Source organism: Antrostomus carolinensis, unplaced genomic scaffold (genome assembly GCF_000700745.2).
Source record: "Antrostomus carolinensis isolate BGI_N321 unplaced genomic scaffold, ASM70074v2 scaffold15409, whole genome shotgun sequence".
Taxonomy (NCBI): Eukaryota; Metazoa; Chordata; class Aves; order Caprimulgiformes; family Caprimulgidae; genus Antrostomus; species Antrostomus carolinensis.
In genome coordinates this window covers 52,136-69,986 of record NW_010337985.1, presented here as the reverse complement: position 1 = coordinate 69,986, position 17,851 = coordinate 52,136, and the positions used below count along the sequence as shown (strand labels likewise).

Below are 17,851 nucleotides of genomic sequence, written 5' to 3'. Positions count from 1 at the left end.
CCCAAACCATTCTATGATTCTATGATCATCCCAGACATACACCTTCAAGCTGTTGAGCACAGTGTTGAGGACCAGGTTTGTCACTGATCAGAAATAATGCAAACTTTATTCAGGTCCTGTAACAATTCACTCTTCAGAAGAGTTACATAAGCACAAAATGGGAACAAGTAACACTGCTGTTGTATTATCCTGGAGACAAACAACATTAGCATGCTTCAGTGATGGGCCCATTGGACTGGCAGCTGGACCCTTGGTATGCATGCTGCATTCCCTCATGTTATTATACAACCTGAGGTGAGCATCCTAAACTGTCTGTGCATCTTTTTGCTCAACTGCAAAGTGAAGATAATGATACTTACTTTTCCCTGTAACTTTATCTACAATGTCATCTACTGTACAGATGGTAAACATTATTAGTAGTCCATACTCTTTTACTCTGATAATAGTATATAAACTTGCCAACCATTGACCAACTTGATTAGTAAATCTTCAGAACATTTTTATAGAACAAAATAAGCACAAAGGAATAAATGAAGGCATAAGGAATAAACCTTTTTTTCATATTAGATTGTTGTGTTACAATTTCTCTGTATTCAAAGAACTGCATCATGAAGGATCTTACATGATATTTAAATCTTTCCCAACAAGTTGTGTGTTTCTTACAGCTTTCTCTGTAGGTCAATAACTTCCAGACCTTAAAATCCATTTAGCAAACATTTTCTCTAATGAAACAATCTCAGACTCATCTGAGCATCTTTATTGTCTATTTGCTACAACTACCACAACTGCAAATAGCAGCCATCACTGCTATGTGTTGAAAAAAGCACAGGATAGAATGGTCTCTTTATCACTGTGTTGAGTTGAACAAAGACAGATTATCTGGTGATTAGGGGTTTGAAATATTAATTAAACATCAAGGCTTTCAAATTAGAATCCCAGATGTTTGATCATTATGGTAGTTCCCTATTAACAGCATTCCCTGAAAGGCCTGAGAAACATTCCTCTAATTCTCCAGTGGTGAAAGGTTGAGGACCCTTAGGCTATAGAGCGCTGAGCTCCTCTGCATCAATTATACAAGACATGGCCTTTTTAGCAAAATGGAGCCATCTTATTTAGTGAGCCTTCTGTTCAGGAAGATCTCAAACAGCTGCCTAGGTAGATAAACACTTTCTTTACTAGCACAGCCTTTCCAAAACAAAGCAGACTGTTCCTTGCACAAGTTGCTTGCTCTGAACCAAGTCTCAGCAGCAACTACCTTTTCAGGGAGGAGTAGCACCAGCAGCTGGGCCTGCTACATCTCCAGGAAAGCTGCCCTGTCAACAGCACTGGCAGTGCATCTTGGTCTTCTGCTCTGGCCCGTCTAGGCATAGAAGTCAGACCATCTTCCTGAGTCCTCATTCACCTCTGCCTCAACTGCCTCCCAACCAGTGCTACCTGTATAGCCTTATCCTGAAAAGGTGAGAAGCTGGAACGAATGTTTAATTCATGCTCAGGAAATTTTATGGGTTGTCGCTAGTTTCCTTTCTATATTACTTGTGCATCTGTATTGCTACATTTTATAGAGACAACTTCTCCTAAGTCTGTGAACTGATCTGGGAACAATGTCTAGTGTCTGTAGAGCCCACTGACAAGAGTCCAGATGATTCTTTTAACAGCACAAGTACTGTTTGTCATAGTCATCTCAGGAAGTGTGTTTGGAGATCTGTGCTAACAGCCAGCCTGCTGACTACCATGGCATGCCGCCCTCATACACATGTCCTCCTCAGTGCACTCAGCTTTTTGAGATTTGTCATAAATTATCTAGCTAGGAATAATGAAAGCAATAACAACACTCCATTCACCTGGCAGTGATTTACCCCTAGTATTTCTTCCCTTGGTACATGCTACTACTAACATATGAATAAAACACAACTTCATACATATGCCCAGAGGAACCTAAAGACTTTTCATGAAAAGATAGAGTCAGAGAAGGTTAACAGGAGATCCAGACAGGACAGAACAAATTATCTGATATTCAAGGTCTCAGGCTATTCACTTACGAGCTTAGTCAAACTTGAGTGCAATCTAAAAAGATTCTCAAGTGGAAATGGGATGTATTTCAATATTTTCCATTCTTTATTAGATGTACAGTAATCTTTACTAGATTGCACAGTCTGATTAAGGATTTTCAGCCTTTGCAGGGTGCACCTTCAGAGCAGATATACTGCTGATTTGGAACAGTTGGGGAAAATTCCTTCTTCCTTTATGGGACAAGGAACTTCTGTGCTACCTCAGCTAGTGATCTATAGAGGGATAAGTTCACTTAGTGAAAAACTCTTTTTCCAGCAGCCCTTAGTGCCCACATATTGCTTGCAAACAATGAATGGAAAATAACTTTCACAAAACCTATATAATCCCCCCACAACTTTTATTTTAAAAAATACTATCTGAGTACTAACAAAATATAAAATTGTACTCAAAAGTATTTGCACTATTTGCAAGATTCCTCTAGATTTTAACCAAGCACCCTGAAGGTCTCCATGCCATGTTCCAGTCAAATGCAGATGCGGCTGCAAGTAGTCTCTTTATGGGTGTGGCTTTCCATAAATCTCTTCCTTGCTCTCACAGAGGTTTTGCAAAACAGATTCAACCACAATCACACAGATCAGATATTGTTCATCAAGCTCTGGCCTCAGCACCAGCTATTTCCACTTGCCCATCAGTTTTCCTAATGTACATTCTAGTGTAATTCCAGAACTCTGTTAAGGAAATACTAGATATACTTCATTAGTCAAGTTGATGGAAGAAAAGAAGGGCACCCTAGAATATGGACAACTACAATTCAACAAAGTCCACGAAGTCCTGAAGACTAACAGTTCTGTTCTTCACAGTAGAAAGCATACCCAGGGTTTCCTGGATCTTGCTGGGCTGCACATTATTTTGTCTGTATAGAGAAAGAATTCTTAAATCTCTTGCTGTGAGAAGCTTTGTGTTTTCAACGGCTGTCAATATCCCAGTAAAACGGCTAAATCTATCAGTAATTTATAGAGCACTACAAAGCGCTGAAAATGAAGGGGAAATTATCTTTTTTATAGCACTGTACACCTCCAAAACAATATACCAAAAAGCTGGTATAACAAAATCAAACTGGTTAGATATAACTGTAAATGGCAAACTTTGAGAGAGCAAGTTCTCCATTCTTCTATATTAAAGGACCTTGCATGTAGGGCTGCTTGATTTCTGTAGGCTATAGCTAAGCGCTCTTGGGCACTCTGCTAAGTCTTGGGCACCTATTACTACTGATCATTGCAAACTAGCAGCTTTGTCCTTTTGACCAGTCAGTATTAGTTGGACAATACCAAAAGAGGCAATCAATCATATGAAGCTGCTTATGGAGACAATATTAGTTAAGTCTCCTCCTCAGCTGCCCCTTTTACCTAACTCTCAAGTCATTGTCTCACTAGATTATGGAAGCTTGCTCTTAATTAATATTCTCCTAATGAGAATATTCATTTGCAATTTAGCTCTAAATTAGATTTTAGCCCTGCTTAGCAGTGTTTTCTGTCCTGTCCGACACCTCTTTGAGAAAAAAGAAGCTGCTTTGGATGATGGGATGAAAGACAAGGCTGTCTCTGGGTTCCAGGATACCATTTCCTGCAGTCAGTATCAGGTCATGTACAACAAGACCAGTCCCAGCACTGACACACTATGCTGAAATATTCCAGGTGCTTACTCAGAAATAACACAGACTGTGGACAAAATATTCCCAAATGCTATTAATTTAACTTAGAATAAGGTTATAAATTGTGTTCAACAATTATCAGAAATCATTTCACTCAGATAACTGTAACTCCAGACAATTTTCAGGTTGGCTTATGAACTAAAATGCTTGATGTAGGTTTTGCTGTTAAGTATCAACCAGCAAACGAAGAGTCACTTTTTGCCCTGTTTGGGGCTAATACATGTTGCGATTGCCCAAATCTTTAGATCCACTGAGTCATTTAAATAATTGCCTACAGCATAGTCCTCAGAAGCCTGCAGTACTGAATTTAGTTCCATACAGTGGGGAACAAATACCATTTCTAATAGCAAAGTACAAGTTTCATGTTTCTTAAGAAATGTGGCAGCACATACTACTTTGAATTGTTGATTTTGGCATTTAAAGTAGATGTCAGTATCAGTTAAGTTTAAATGTGCAAAAATGGACCTTTCTAAACCAGACCTCTAAAGATAAGCTGAGCAGCGCAGAGCCTTATTGTACAGGCTATAAGATTTCCTCATCCCCTGACCACCTACATCTCTTTATACATGCTGGGAGAGCAAAATAGGACCATCTAAACAAACAATAGGACATACAATATATGAGTACAAGGCAACTACATATTTTTATAGGTTGAAGGAAGTTTAAAAAATGAAAGTAGGGGAGGTCTTAGGAAGTAACCTATAAAAACATTCCAACTTAGTATATCATACCTTCTACTGCTAATTCTTTCCATCTTTCTTTGTTTGCTTGAATGATCTTCATCAAGTTGTCCTTAAAGCTTGTTAGGTCTACAGTTGCTAGAGAATTTTCTGTGTGAGTCCCTCCATCAGTTGTACATTTAAAAGTGGGTCGTCTTTGTGCTTCAGCATTGCTTACTGTTCCCAAACTATTTTGGCTGCAGAAGTGAAAAACCCCAAAATTATGAAAACAGACAAGTGATTTTAATAATACACGGTTAATTTGCATCAAATTCCTTAGGGCCTACATGCAATCACTAACTCGAAATAATAGTTTTCACCAAAGAGTGTCTAAGATACATCATCTCTTCAACTCATGAAGCTGTAACCTGGGAATGACTCATACTGACCATTTTCCAAGGAATTCTAGGGGGAAAAAAAAGTGACAGTTGAAAATACATCACTTGTGAGTTGCTTCTTGAAAGAATGTCTGTGTAGCCATTTTGGAGCAGCTTTTTAGCTGTGTTTTTGAACAATGAATGGTATCCTTGGGGTTCCCAGGAAAGACATCTGATTGTTATTTGTTGATCCATTTAAAAAAAAAACAAGATATGAAAGTATATGGCACATAAGTTTAGCTTCAGCTGAAAATTCTCTTCAAGGTACATGTCTTCAAGTGTAGTCAAAATAGGATTTAGTACAGTGGCTTTAAAATCTACTTTAGAGCTAGTGCAGCCATCTTACACGTAAGGTAAGGTAGATGTCAAATTGATTATTCTTATGTGACTATGCAGATACATGTGAAGGTGGGAAAAAAATGAATTAACTCTCTTTTTTTCTTAGGATTAAAAAAAACCAGACCTATTTCTGGCCTTGCACAGCTAATCATGTCATACTGGGTTTTGTTTACTCAATTATGCTGTATAGTTTATCTCATTGGTACTGAAGACAGATGTTAATATGCATAGAAATGGATTTCCATTAATCAGAAAATATAGTTGCAGTGAACATATTAGCAAGAACTATACAAGAAGAGTTAATTGTAATATCTGTGTGCTCCAGAGATGCTGAAAGGGATAGGAAGGAAAGAATAGGGTATATAATATTTTCTAGGCACCACAGTGAATGTCACACTGTATACTCATGGCAGTAGTGTTTGTACAACCCTGCTGGCCCAGACATTTCTGTAACATGCTATAGACTCTCCACTCTCTTCATAAGTGTAGCTCTTGATTACATACTAAGAAAAAAAATCCCTTTATCCTCCACCTCACATGTGGAAGCTTTGCTGTATCACAAACCTTTGTTCATCTACCAGTCATGAACATCAACTGAAAATGAAACCTGGAGCTACTAATCATTTGCAGCTGCTAATCACTCATTTGTGAAGGAGTAGGTAAATAAGTTTGTTATCAATAATGCCTTAGTTTAACACTGTTCCACAAAACACTAAGAACACTGTCCTAAATACCTACTTCTAGTAACTTCTACTTACTTCTAGTAACCAAAATACATGTAAACTCATGATCAGAAAAGAGTTAGGTTCATCATTTTGCTATTAAAATCTAACTAATGCACAGCAAATGAAAAATCACCCTGCAGAGCTATCATATTAGTAGCCTCAGTGAAAGCTCAAATTACAGTTTTAAAATGAAAAACATGTGGTAACAGTTGTAGAAGCAGCATCGGATTATTGAACAATGCTTTCAGTGTGGAGTCACTCAGGTAACACTGTCATAGCTAGTTTATTTTATAGACAACTCCTATCATGATACAAAAATCAAGAGCTTGATGGACAACACCCCCCCTTAATCTCACTTACACACTATTTAGATCTCTCAAGTGGAATAGAAATGGAATCAATTTTGTCTCAAGTGTATATATCAAATAATACTAAAATGGAAAGGTTAAGAAGGAAAGTGACCAACAACATAATAGAAAATAGAAAAAACCTGAAACCACCTTCACCACTTCCATTTCCAATTGCCTCTCAGAAAGGAAAGAATGACTTTTGGTACAGTTAATTAAAATTATACTGAAAATGGCTCAAGACAAGAGAACTAGGAACTTCAATAATATATGGCAAAGATTATAGTAAAAGGAAAAAAATCGTTATTAGATATGTTGTAGAAAATCAGCTTTATATTTCATACATGTGCATTCTGCTCGTTATTGTGCTTTGCCTTTTTATATGCACAATTGTCCACAGTGGAGTAATAGCATATTGCAAATTCAACACAGCACCACATGGTGGCAATACCGTACAGCTAGTTCTGTTACTTTTCCAATCGTTAAAATAATTGTGATATTCTGAGAATGACATTGTTATGTTAGTTTATGTCAGTTCAATAACTAAGCAGTGTATTCATACCTGGGTGTCCCAAATGCAGGACTTTCAGATTTTGATGCTTCCTCTCTAAGAGGCATAACAATTTTCTCCATTGAGTCCGTAAGAAGAGAAAATGTTGGTTCTACTATGAAATCAATGAAACCTAAAGAAGAAGAAAGAAAACTAGATTTTATATTTCCACAGCTCTCAAATCTAAAAATAAATACTTGATATTAGGCTGATTTTCTGACTGTAGTCCTGATTCAATATACTAGATACCACTAGAATAATCTTCAGGAAAAAAAGCACACCTAAAACTAAAAACACCTGAAGCTGTATAGATATAACTAGATATTAATAATTATAGCTTTTCATTCCTTTTTCTTGTAAATTTTATGCACTGCAGAACACACCTACCATTTGAAATGAATATTAATTATGGAATGGAAGGGAAGCTACTGTTGAGCCATGGGGCTAGAAGTCATACTGTCTCCTTTACTATTTGGAGCTTCTTGACAAGGAGTTAATACTTTAAACTGCTGTTTATTATTCTGTGAAGGTAAAGTGTTATTTCACAGTGTGTAGGAGTGTTCTGTCAAATCAATGAAGAGAACAAGTAATATCCTTAGGAGACAGCATTCATCCCACAGTTCTGAGATGTCAGCTCTGAACAATGTCTTTTACATTTTAAAGTGCTCATCAAGGTATGGAATGACACCATGAGAGAATGAAGCATTATTCTCTGCTGAGCACTTAACAGTGGGGGAGGGAGGGTGGAAGCTAAAGCATGAGCTAGCAATGGATTTCCAGATGTCTGCCTACTCTAACCATGCAATGGCAGCACGAAGGTGAGCAACAGTGCTTCAGCCTAGGATCTAGCTTCCCTCATGCAGCAGGTATGATGCTCAAGCACGTTGTCTTTCAAGTCCCAGTTAAATGGAATAAAGGATATTTTGAGTGACAAGATCAGACAGGATAATGTGCTTTAGTTCAAGGATAAGACACTGTCACCTATAGAATCTTTCTGTAAGTACTGTGTTCACTCACATAAAAGGTATAGCTGTTGGTAGAACATACTGCTTTACTCATATGCTTCTAGGATATTTCCTTTTAACTAGCCTCAGTGATCTTTACTTGTTTTTATCTCCGTATTATTCCTGATGGAAACAGGGATAGAGAGAGCCAAGACCCACATTTCTAAAAATGGGAAGCTGAAGTTTGGCCACTGTTGACCAAAATGCAATTAGGATTGACGGAAACAGAATGCAGCGGCAAACCTAAGAAGGCTTGACCCTGTGTACTTCGACCCTGCCACACTGGCAGTCTTAACTGCAGGCCAGAGATCTGATGTATGATCTAGCTTTGAGTCGAGATGCATCTACAAAACAGTACCAGGCTTTCAGACCAAAGTAAAGACATACCTGTGAGTTCTTGAGCAAGACTCAATCTGTCTGAGGACACAATCTACCAAACTCTAAAGCATGTACAGTATAAATTTGGCTCATCTCCAGTACTTTGGTTAATCCCTCTCCTACCCCTCTTTGGCATCACATATGCTGAAATTACTTCATGTTCTTTTGAGACCAGTGTATTTCTGTTGTAAAAGCATATGAATTTGGTGAAGAGATAGGTGCAAAGAAATACCCTCTATATGATGGCATTTGTAACACTTAAAATTCAAAATAGATATAAGAAATGTCCACATGATTTTACAAGCTCCTACACATGCAAGAAAAAGAAAAACACAACTTGTCATTACCTATTTGGGACTGAGCTACCAAAGTAGACTTGCGGTCACAGAGTGGGGAAAATTGAAGACCTAAAGCAGCCTCCTTGTCGCCCTGCAAACAACAACATTTAATATTATAAGCACATATTTGATAGAGGGATAGAGAGACAAAGGAATCTGAACATTCTCAGTATTTATTCAACAGATTAGTTTGTTCACTTATATGCCTAAATAAAAACAAGCCACAGGCAAAAAACCTCTCATTACTTATCTTTCAATTTTCAGGAAAAGTAAAAGTCAAAATTCTAACTTACATTTTGATAATTTTTATATAAAGGAACTTAATGCAAGCAAGTTCTCCTCAAGAGCCAGATACCTGCCAATGAGATTCAACTCATATGAAGTCCATCAATATTCACAGTTTAGTCCTGCTGATCTCAGATGTAATGGGATTGGAGATATTTACACATGTTTTTAGTAGTGTGTCAAATGCTAAGTGTGTCCTTCTATCACACTGGTTTATCCAGCACATATAATTTCTTCAATGGATTTACACAGGTCAAGGGTACAACCTGACTTGAACTCACTAGCAGGCTTGTGTCTCTGCTGCTGAAGCCTTAAAACACACAAGCTCAATTTCATTACAAAGATTATTTGTACAACCTAGTTCTGAAAATATTCCAACACCTAACACATTAAAAGAGGTTTTATGTCATAACAGTCTTAACAGACTGGGAGGTCTTACCTCCATTTTCAGCATGGTAGACCAAATGACTTGCAAAAGCTCAAAAAGAAAGTCTAGTGGCACAAAAACATCTGAAGATATATCTTTCAAAGCAGACTATAACTTGTGTTGCTGGACAAATCTGACCCCAGATAATGTCAGAGGAACTGACATTACAGATATAGGAAAATTTAGTCTTTCAAGGAAAATGTAGTCATGGAGAGTGCCATTTCATGATCACTCAGTGGGGAGCACTGAATGAACATATCATTTTCCCAAAGATCTCATCAGAAGCTGATAGATGAAGGGGGCAGTATCAACTTTTCTTAGTCTTTTTATCATATATCACTGAACTAGATTTTGGAAAAGTTTAGAACTATAGTACCAATAAAACCACTTCAGCCACAGGAACAGATTTAGCTCGCAGATTGTGTTTCATGTGCAAGTGAAGAGTTTTATCTCTATGCCCTCTAAATTCTATGCCCAAGTGTTCATAATTTGATTTCAGAGTGTAGAACACATTGACACTTACTACTAGGAGCACTGCTAGTGGTATCTCCATGTAAATGCAGGAGCCAGATTGTGATATAATATAAACTGGGGCAGTTCTAACAATTTCAGACATTGCTGAATACAGGGTTTCTAAAGCAATATTAATTTTGTAATCATCCCTTAACTATGTATTGAAAGAGAGAAAATTGCACGCTAGTAAAGAATCAGTTTGAATTTTTCAATGTTTTCAAGTAAATCTTGAAGCCCCAATTATGAATTAGTTTGCAATTAATATAGTACATAATTAATACTTAAATGTCATATAAGTCTAAGTCTACTGAAAATTGTAATAATGGACACAGCACTAGTATTTAAATTGATCATTAGAATTTCAGGAGATTTAAAATCAAGACAAAGATTAAAACAGTAAAAGAAATTCTTTGGCCGGGTGCTGAACTCACTGGACAAATTCTCTTTTTGTGCATCTGTTCAGACTGAGAGAAGAATGCTATAGGCGCTGTGATACTTTGAGTGACTTGAACTACGTATTTATTTTTAAGGTTTTGAGATGGATGGGTGTATTTCTGTTTTAAACAAGGAGTTCAGATTTTCCTTGGCATTATAACACACTTTCTGTAGCTGTTACTTTTAAACTTAAAACATTGTTTGGCTTTTTCCCTGAAGTTAACACTGGCATATATTTTAACTGTTAGCTGTAGTTAACAAAGTTTTAGTCTAGGTGAATGTTCATTTTTTGCTGGTCCTCACTACTTTGAAAGCTGCCTGTTAAAGCATTGTTTTTGCATAGGCAGTTTCAGGTTCTGCTGCTTTTTCCTGTATAGTAGTAGAAAGGGTTGAATTAATATTTTTAAAGAAAAGAGGAGGAAAAATTAGTGAGTTTTGTATACATTTGGACTACTTCATCTTGGCTGACACAGATTTGGAAATTCCAGAGATTTCCACCACACATGCTTATATCAACAGACCAGAGGAGGCACAACAAATCCAGCACATCTAGGAAGCAGGAAGGAGACCTACTGTGTCTGACCTGGTCAGTGCATTTATATATGTACAGTTGCTTCATCATACTTTAAATGTGCTGGAATTACTCCACACACACTGTTCTTGGTAGTACATATGAAGAGGAATTCAGTTCCTTGCACACTCCTCTACAGCCTGTGAGACTTTCACATTTTATACTGCTGAGTTGGAGAAATACATACATGGTGATCTGATTCTATTGCTAACTGCCTTCTCAAGTATTTGAGCAGCTTATTTGGGATCCAGCTACTTCTTCTAACGAAAGGATAAAGGAATAACTAAAACATTAGCTGATCCTATGCACTCAATGACCAGTGTGATACTGTTTATTGCTAATGTTACATCCACTTGACTGGACACATTGCCTCACTGTCCCATGGGCTCTGCCTTGTCTGTCTCTCTGTGTCTAAAATGTTTTTGCAGTTGGTCATTTCTGACCTTTTCAAGTAATATATATCTGGGGTAATGTGCTCCCCCTTTTTCTGCTCAAGTTCAAAATCCTCATCATTTCCATTTACAGAAGCAGACACAAACTCATGACTCTACTCAGTATTTCCACAAAACTTAGTCCATTCATTATTTAGATTAAGACACCAGCTCTCCAATCTGTCTCCCCAGTGCAAAACTCAGAGTCAAGGATGTCCTGATGCTCCCTACTGTGACTTCATATAAAGAAACTAGGAACCAGGCAAGAACTTTTTAGGGCAGATGGACCTAACAACCTCATGTTTAACACGGTGACTTTTTTATTCTCTAACCTCTTTTTCCACTGTGACCCAAATGATTTGAAAATGTCAGTACACAGCAAAATAACTGCAAACAAAATGAGCAAGACATACACTGTTCCTTTAGCTGTATTAACCATTTTTAAAACCTATGTATAATTGTAGAAACTGTGTAATATCTAAATGGGATTTTTGTTATCAATTGTACTTCAGTAACTGTTATGTTAAAAATGCATGTGGTCACAAATATTCATTACAGGGAGAGTATTCCCCCATTGGAGAAATGTCTTTTTCACCTGCTGAGGTGAGTGAAAAAATGGCAGCAGTGACACCAACACCCACTGGGCTTTCTCTTTGAATTCAGTATCTCTCAGAAATTAAAAGACTTTCACAAAGGTGTGTCATCTTGCGTTTTTTTAGGATATATAGCAACAGTGTTAGCAGGAAGATACCATCTCATCTCTGGCTTTGGATCAGGCTATTATGAAAGAAAAATCTTCAGATCTATGCAGCATACATATGGCAATCACTGGCAAGGAAAAGAAATAAGAAGGCTTTCTGAAATGTGAAATAGAGACAACATTCTGAACATGAGATTTCCTATTTTCAAGTCCCTCATCCTATCCTGCTGGTACTTCTTTTTAACTCAAAGTGTATATAAATCTCTGCCTACAGAATGAAAACAGCTTGACAAGTTATATTATTATTGAAAGAAAAAAAACCCACTACAACACTCAGAATCCTGGTATCAGCTGAAATAGATATAGAGTTATAACAATTACATCTTATTCATGCACATAAAAGTTGAATTAATGTCAGTGGTATGTATATGAAGAGTAAGGAATATATACTACTGACTACACTTGTCAGTCAGAACCAATAGCATCCTTGCTGATATACTTGTGAAATTATTTAGTTGTGTAATCACTGCTTCTCGAACTAGACTTATTAAAAGATTTTAAAAATGGCACCTGTCGAAAAAATTCTTCCATCAGGGCCATGGTCCACCGGTAGTGCAGTTCCCAGGATTTTGCTGGATGGCTTATGTCTGCTGCATGTAGAATCAAAGACATGGCTTTGGCTTTGTCTACCCTGTCAATTCAAGGACATGCTGCAATTATCTCAAAACAAAAGCAAATATTTAAATTCTTTTCTTGTACACGAGCTCTTTGAAATACTATAGATAATAAATAGAATGGAAAATAACCTACCCCTCTGTCTGCTGTAGAGTATGTCGCATTGTTTTAATTTGTTGAAAATGACCCGACATATCTGTAGACAAGACCATCTCAATGACCAAGCTACGCAACTCCCTAAGAATAGTTAAAAGCAAAATGACTGATTACAATTCATTTATTCTATGTATGGTACATCTGTTTAAGCAGTAGTTGTTAATTTATAACCTTCTAAACAACATCTCAGGTTTTATTACGTTTTAAAAAGCATTTAAATAAATTATTAACAACTTGAATGCTGTATCCTAAAGGGATTCTGCGAAAGCAATGTACTTCAGAAAATACACTCTGTAATCATTATTTCAGAGTCACACTGTTTTTTAATTCCTTTTTTCTGTATGAACTAAAATTACATGCAGTTCCGTCACCCAAAAGACTTTCCTTATTTTTCTAGCAGTAGAGTATTCAAAAAACCAGTTGGTCTTTGGGCTTACCACCACACAAGAAGATATATTTATGTCTTTTATTACCTCCCTCATATTAGTGCAGAGTAGGCATTAACACTAAATCTAGGAAGAAGGCTGTGGAAACACTCAAAAGAGCAAGAGATATTACATCTGAAACACTATCAACATTATACCAACATATGAACATTATGACAAACTACCCTTCCTCTCAAAAATACCTTAATGCCTATTTCATGAATCAGAACAAGCTTGGGCTTTATAATTTATCTATATCTTGGTATTACAGTCAGAGATGTTGGCTTGTCTATCAGCCTTCTATTAAATGAATACGAAAATAGTAAAACATGAATCATGTAAGAAAGTGTATTCATTCTCATTGTATATGAAAGTACATTAATTTTGTCAACAATAATTCTGTTTCTTGATGTAGATGGATTGTATATAGACCATGTAGGAGTCTACTGGGTCTTTATTTACATGCTTTTTTAAATGGCATATGAGGATTTATGTGCAAGTGTTGCTTATATGTACCTTTGGGACAATTCACCACATTAAATCTTTGATTATGTAGCATATATTCATGAGCACATCCCCAATCTTAAGAATGTCCAAGTATCAATTACAACAGTAGAATCCTACTTCAGTCATTCTCACTGATCTTTCATATTGTATTCATATCTTTGATTTACTTACCTGCAGTTTTTTCAAAGGACTATGTTTTAAAGAGGTAAATTGCAGTTTGCTTTAGGGCTGTTACAATAGTTTGTTAAAAAATTATCAAGACTGCTTTTGAGTCAAATTAATTGCATATTAAAGCTGACACTCCTCATTGATTTTTGTATATTTATTCCCAATTTGCTTTGATCTAACTGGATAAAGACTCAGTCCTCTCATTTCTATTCAATAATATGCAGCCATAGCAACTTGTGTTTAGAAAATGCCTTACCTTATCTGACCTCATAATAAGATACTAATTAATTTGCATCCCAACTGTTCTACTCGACATTGCTTTGAAACTGTACCCTTCAAACACTGCTAAACCCATTGGAAAAAAAACAAACAAACAAAAAAAACCCAGCAAACTCTGCATGAAAACTGAGGGCTCTGCATTGTTAAACCCTGTTGCTTGTTAAGACTGAAATAATTATCACTTCCTCTTTTTATGGGAGATTTTCCTAGGAACTTTCCATATCCAAACTTTTAAGAGCAATCAGAAATAAGCCCACCCCTACTACACAAGATGAACAGGGAAGCAAAACGCTGCTTCCAGTTTACTCACACTGTCATGGCAGCAGACAAACCCTAATTCTTACCTCCATCACCTGAATAAGGATGAAGCAATGTAGCACGGACCACCTCACACACTTCTGAAGATTTCAGGCCACTAAAAAGCTGCTGAAGAGCAAAGGAGAGGCTCTCTACCTACAGCCTTCAGTTATTTCCTGCCTGAGCCCCATCCACCATCAACAGAGCGATGGAAAATTGAGAACTGACATGGAAACATTAACTAAAGCTCTAAGTAAACTGTCATGTCCTGTGCTGTCATCCTTTCTCAACCCTCCTATATCCATACGTCCTATGGACAGGATACTGTAAAAAAATAGATGAAAGATGATGTGAAAAAATTACATGTATATTCCTGTAATAAACATGAGACAAGGAGTGGAACATAAATTTTTTTGAAAAGTAGTTAACCAATAAACAGAAACCAGCTTTACCTGGATACATCCATGACAAAGACATTTAGTCAGCTGGAGAACTAATGGAAAAATGCAGGAACAGTCTAAGATGAGCAAAAGCAAGTTGGTAACTGAAGACATAAGGTTCATCTTGCAAGTTATAGGAATCCTGCTTTCCTCAGACAGAAAACTTTCAAGGGAATTTACGAAAGAAAAGCTGTTCAATATGCATTGTATAAAATTTTCCTGGTTTCAGCTGAGATAGAGCTAAATTTCTTCTTAGTAGTTAGAATAGTGCTGTGTTTAGGTTTCAGTATGGGATTTGGTATGAGAAGAATGCTGGTAATATACTGATGCTTTTAGTTGTTGATAAGAAATCAAGGACTTTCCAACTTACCATGTTTTGCTAGTCTACAGGTGCAGAAGAAGCTGTGGGGGAGCGTAATAAGATTAGCATACCCAAACTGGTATATGGATAGGTCAATGGGATATTCCATATCATATAACATCGAGTTCAGTATATAAATGAGGGCTGGCTGTAAAGCTGTGTCTCTCTCTTCCGGGACTGTGGTATTGGTTTCAGGATTGTCTCTGCTCCGGGATCGCTAGCTGGGGAACAGGCTGGGCATCAGTTGGTGGCTGGTGAGCAATTGCACTGTGCATCACTCATTTGTATATTCCATTATTGTCATTATTACTTTATTTCAATTATTAAATTGTTTTTTATCTCAACTCATATAAAGTTTTCTCACTTTTACCCTTCTGATTCTCTCCCTCATTTCCTGGGCAGGGGAGAGTGAGCAAGCAGCTGTGTGGTGTTTGGCTGCCAGCCAAGTTAAAACAACCACAATAAAACATATTGTTGTGGTAGTTCTTTTTTATATAATCAGGCGATACATCATCGTATGCCGTATGACTGGAATGGTTTGAGACATTAATACCCCTTGACCACCTATGACTGTTGATGTAACCCAGCGGGTGCTGGAACACCAGAAGCCAGGAGAAAGGGGGACAAAAAGTGATCCGTCTTTAGATATTTAGCAGCACTAAGTGAGAGAAACAAGACAATATGGAAGACTCGAATGTATTTTCAGAGTTGTGAAAAGAGTGAGAAATGACTATGAATGTCACATGTTTTATCCACAAAGGACATCCTCATCAGAATGCTGGCAGTGTTTCCCTGCTCAGCCCCAAACCCTATGTTTTAAACTTAATTGAAGCTGACAGTTTATTAGTGCATTTATCTTCCTAATGTTAACATGTAGAAAATAAAATGTAATACTATAAACTCATTCTCAGTCATTTTGCTTCATCTTGCTGAAATAATTAGCAGAACTACAGTTTAAATAGGCAGGGGTATTAAACTTTAAAAAAATGAAATCGCTGCAGCTCAAGAAAACAGATCTGACAGTAGTCAAGAAATTCATCAGTGCCAAGAAGTACATCAAAAGTTGAACAAATTATCATTTCAATTTACTGCCAATTTGATTCAGGGCAAACTTCAAAACTGTTAGTCTAACAGCATGAATTTCAGTGTAGATCCAAGAGGTTCACTCTAGTAATAATTAGAAAATTGAAGAGCCTCTTTTAAGTGGCTAACAGAACTATCATTGCACCAACAAACAACTGTATCTGGTGACATAGTAACAAGTACATTTGGATATTAGAAATTAATATGAGGAAACCATCATTTCCATGACTGACCCTCTAAATTAAATATCAGACTTCAACAGGTTGTGCATGTTCACAGACTTGCACTTCAGAAGTTATCGGTTTGTTTGAAAGTACAGACTGCAATTGCCTAGTTAAGTGACAAAACATGGAACTGAATGTCCTCGTTTATTTACTTGAGCTTATTAGTCAGTTCATACAGATCTTCTAAGTTGTACTGAATAGCCCCAACAAGAGACCATAAATTCTACTTTTTCTGGTTGCCAAATCCCACCAACTTCAAACTGTGTGGCCACTGTATACAAACAAAATTTGCAAAACTAAAATAAAATCCTCCAGGAAATCCAAACTGGGTTACAGTGAGAGGAGATTGAAAAGCAAGCACAAACACACCTAGTCGGTGACTGGGCAGCTTCTGAAGGAACATGGTAGTTTATCACAGGTTCAAAATCCATGGAGAAATGAAATACAACAGATGTTAGAGCAAAAGGTTCATTACATAAAGAAAAAGAATTGTGGGAAGACCAGACTGAGCAATCTAGGCAGAGAAGACTGTGCTTCAGAAATGTGAAGACGATATATCACATTCCTCCCTTTATTCTGTTGCAGTCCACCAGAGCAATATGTATAAATAACATACACCTGGAAACCATGGGCTCCTCTGTACATCGGGAAATATTTTCTTTCACAGGAGTTTCCATCCTATCACTCTTTTCCCCAGTGACATAATAAAAGGGAACAACTAGGATGTACTGTATTAGCTGGCGGCCAAATTTCTGCATGTTGCTACAAGGATTCCGAAACTCTGCTCATTTATGGTGATCTCCCATCATGATGAAGGAGCCAGGACTGGGGAAGCACATAAGTGTCTTCAAGCCATCCTTGATACAGTCCTTAACTGAAACTCAACTGAAAAAGATCTGCCCCTTTCTACCTGGAAGCATTCTCTGGTAGGACACAATATGAACAACAATACTTCAAAAAATACTCAAGAAAACAAGTCTGAAGATTTGAAAATCATTACCCCTCTACAATGATGGTTTTAAAAGACAGAATACCAGTCTCTGATGGCTGTCTACTGGCACAATCACTTTCTCCATACTCAGTAACTAGGACAAGCAAAAATAGGGTCAGAGAGACCTATCAGCCCCAAAACTATCAGGTTCAAAATAGTTCCAAGCAGAGCAAGGCTGACTCATGTTGGCAATGAAAAACCAGGTGTATATGACAATTATCGGTGAAGTTTACAATTTACTCCCAGATATGTTTCTCCAGAACTAAATTTACAACACAAACTTTATAACTAAATCCAAATAAGTATCCTCTGAGTAGAAATTTTTATGAGAATAAGAAAGTGTATGCTTCCTCTCTCACTTTGTATTAAATGAAAAATTAAAAAT

The 17,851-nt window shown here is 37.0% G+C and overlaps 1 protein-coding gene across 1 annotated transcript in view; it reads right to left on the bottom strand.

The window, feature by feature from the left end:
• Nucleotides 1-4,452: 4,452 nt before the first annotated feature.
• Nucleotides 4,453-17,851, bottom strand: part of LOC104518431 (calcium/calmodulin-dependent 3',5'-cyclic nucleotide phosphodiesterase 1A) — a gene marked incomplete at its 3' end in the record, with an annotated part of 40,670 nt that continues 27,271 nt past the window's right edge. Inside the window, exons 9-13 of the mRNA XM_029086839.1 lie at nt 12,671-12,772; nt 12,431-12,551; nt 8,508-8,589; nt 6,791-6,911; nt 4,453-4,637 (exon numbers count right to left, since the gene is read on the bottom strand). Of these exons, the coding sequence (XP_028942672.1) occupies nt 4,453-4,637; nt 6,791-6,911; nt 8,508-8,589; nt 12,431-12,551; nt 12,671-12,772 (611 nt within the window). The remainder of the gene's footprint in view (nt 4,638-6,790; nt 6,912-8,507; nt 8,590-12,430; nt 12,552-12,670; nt 12,773-17,851) is intronic.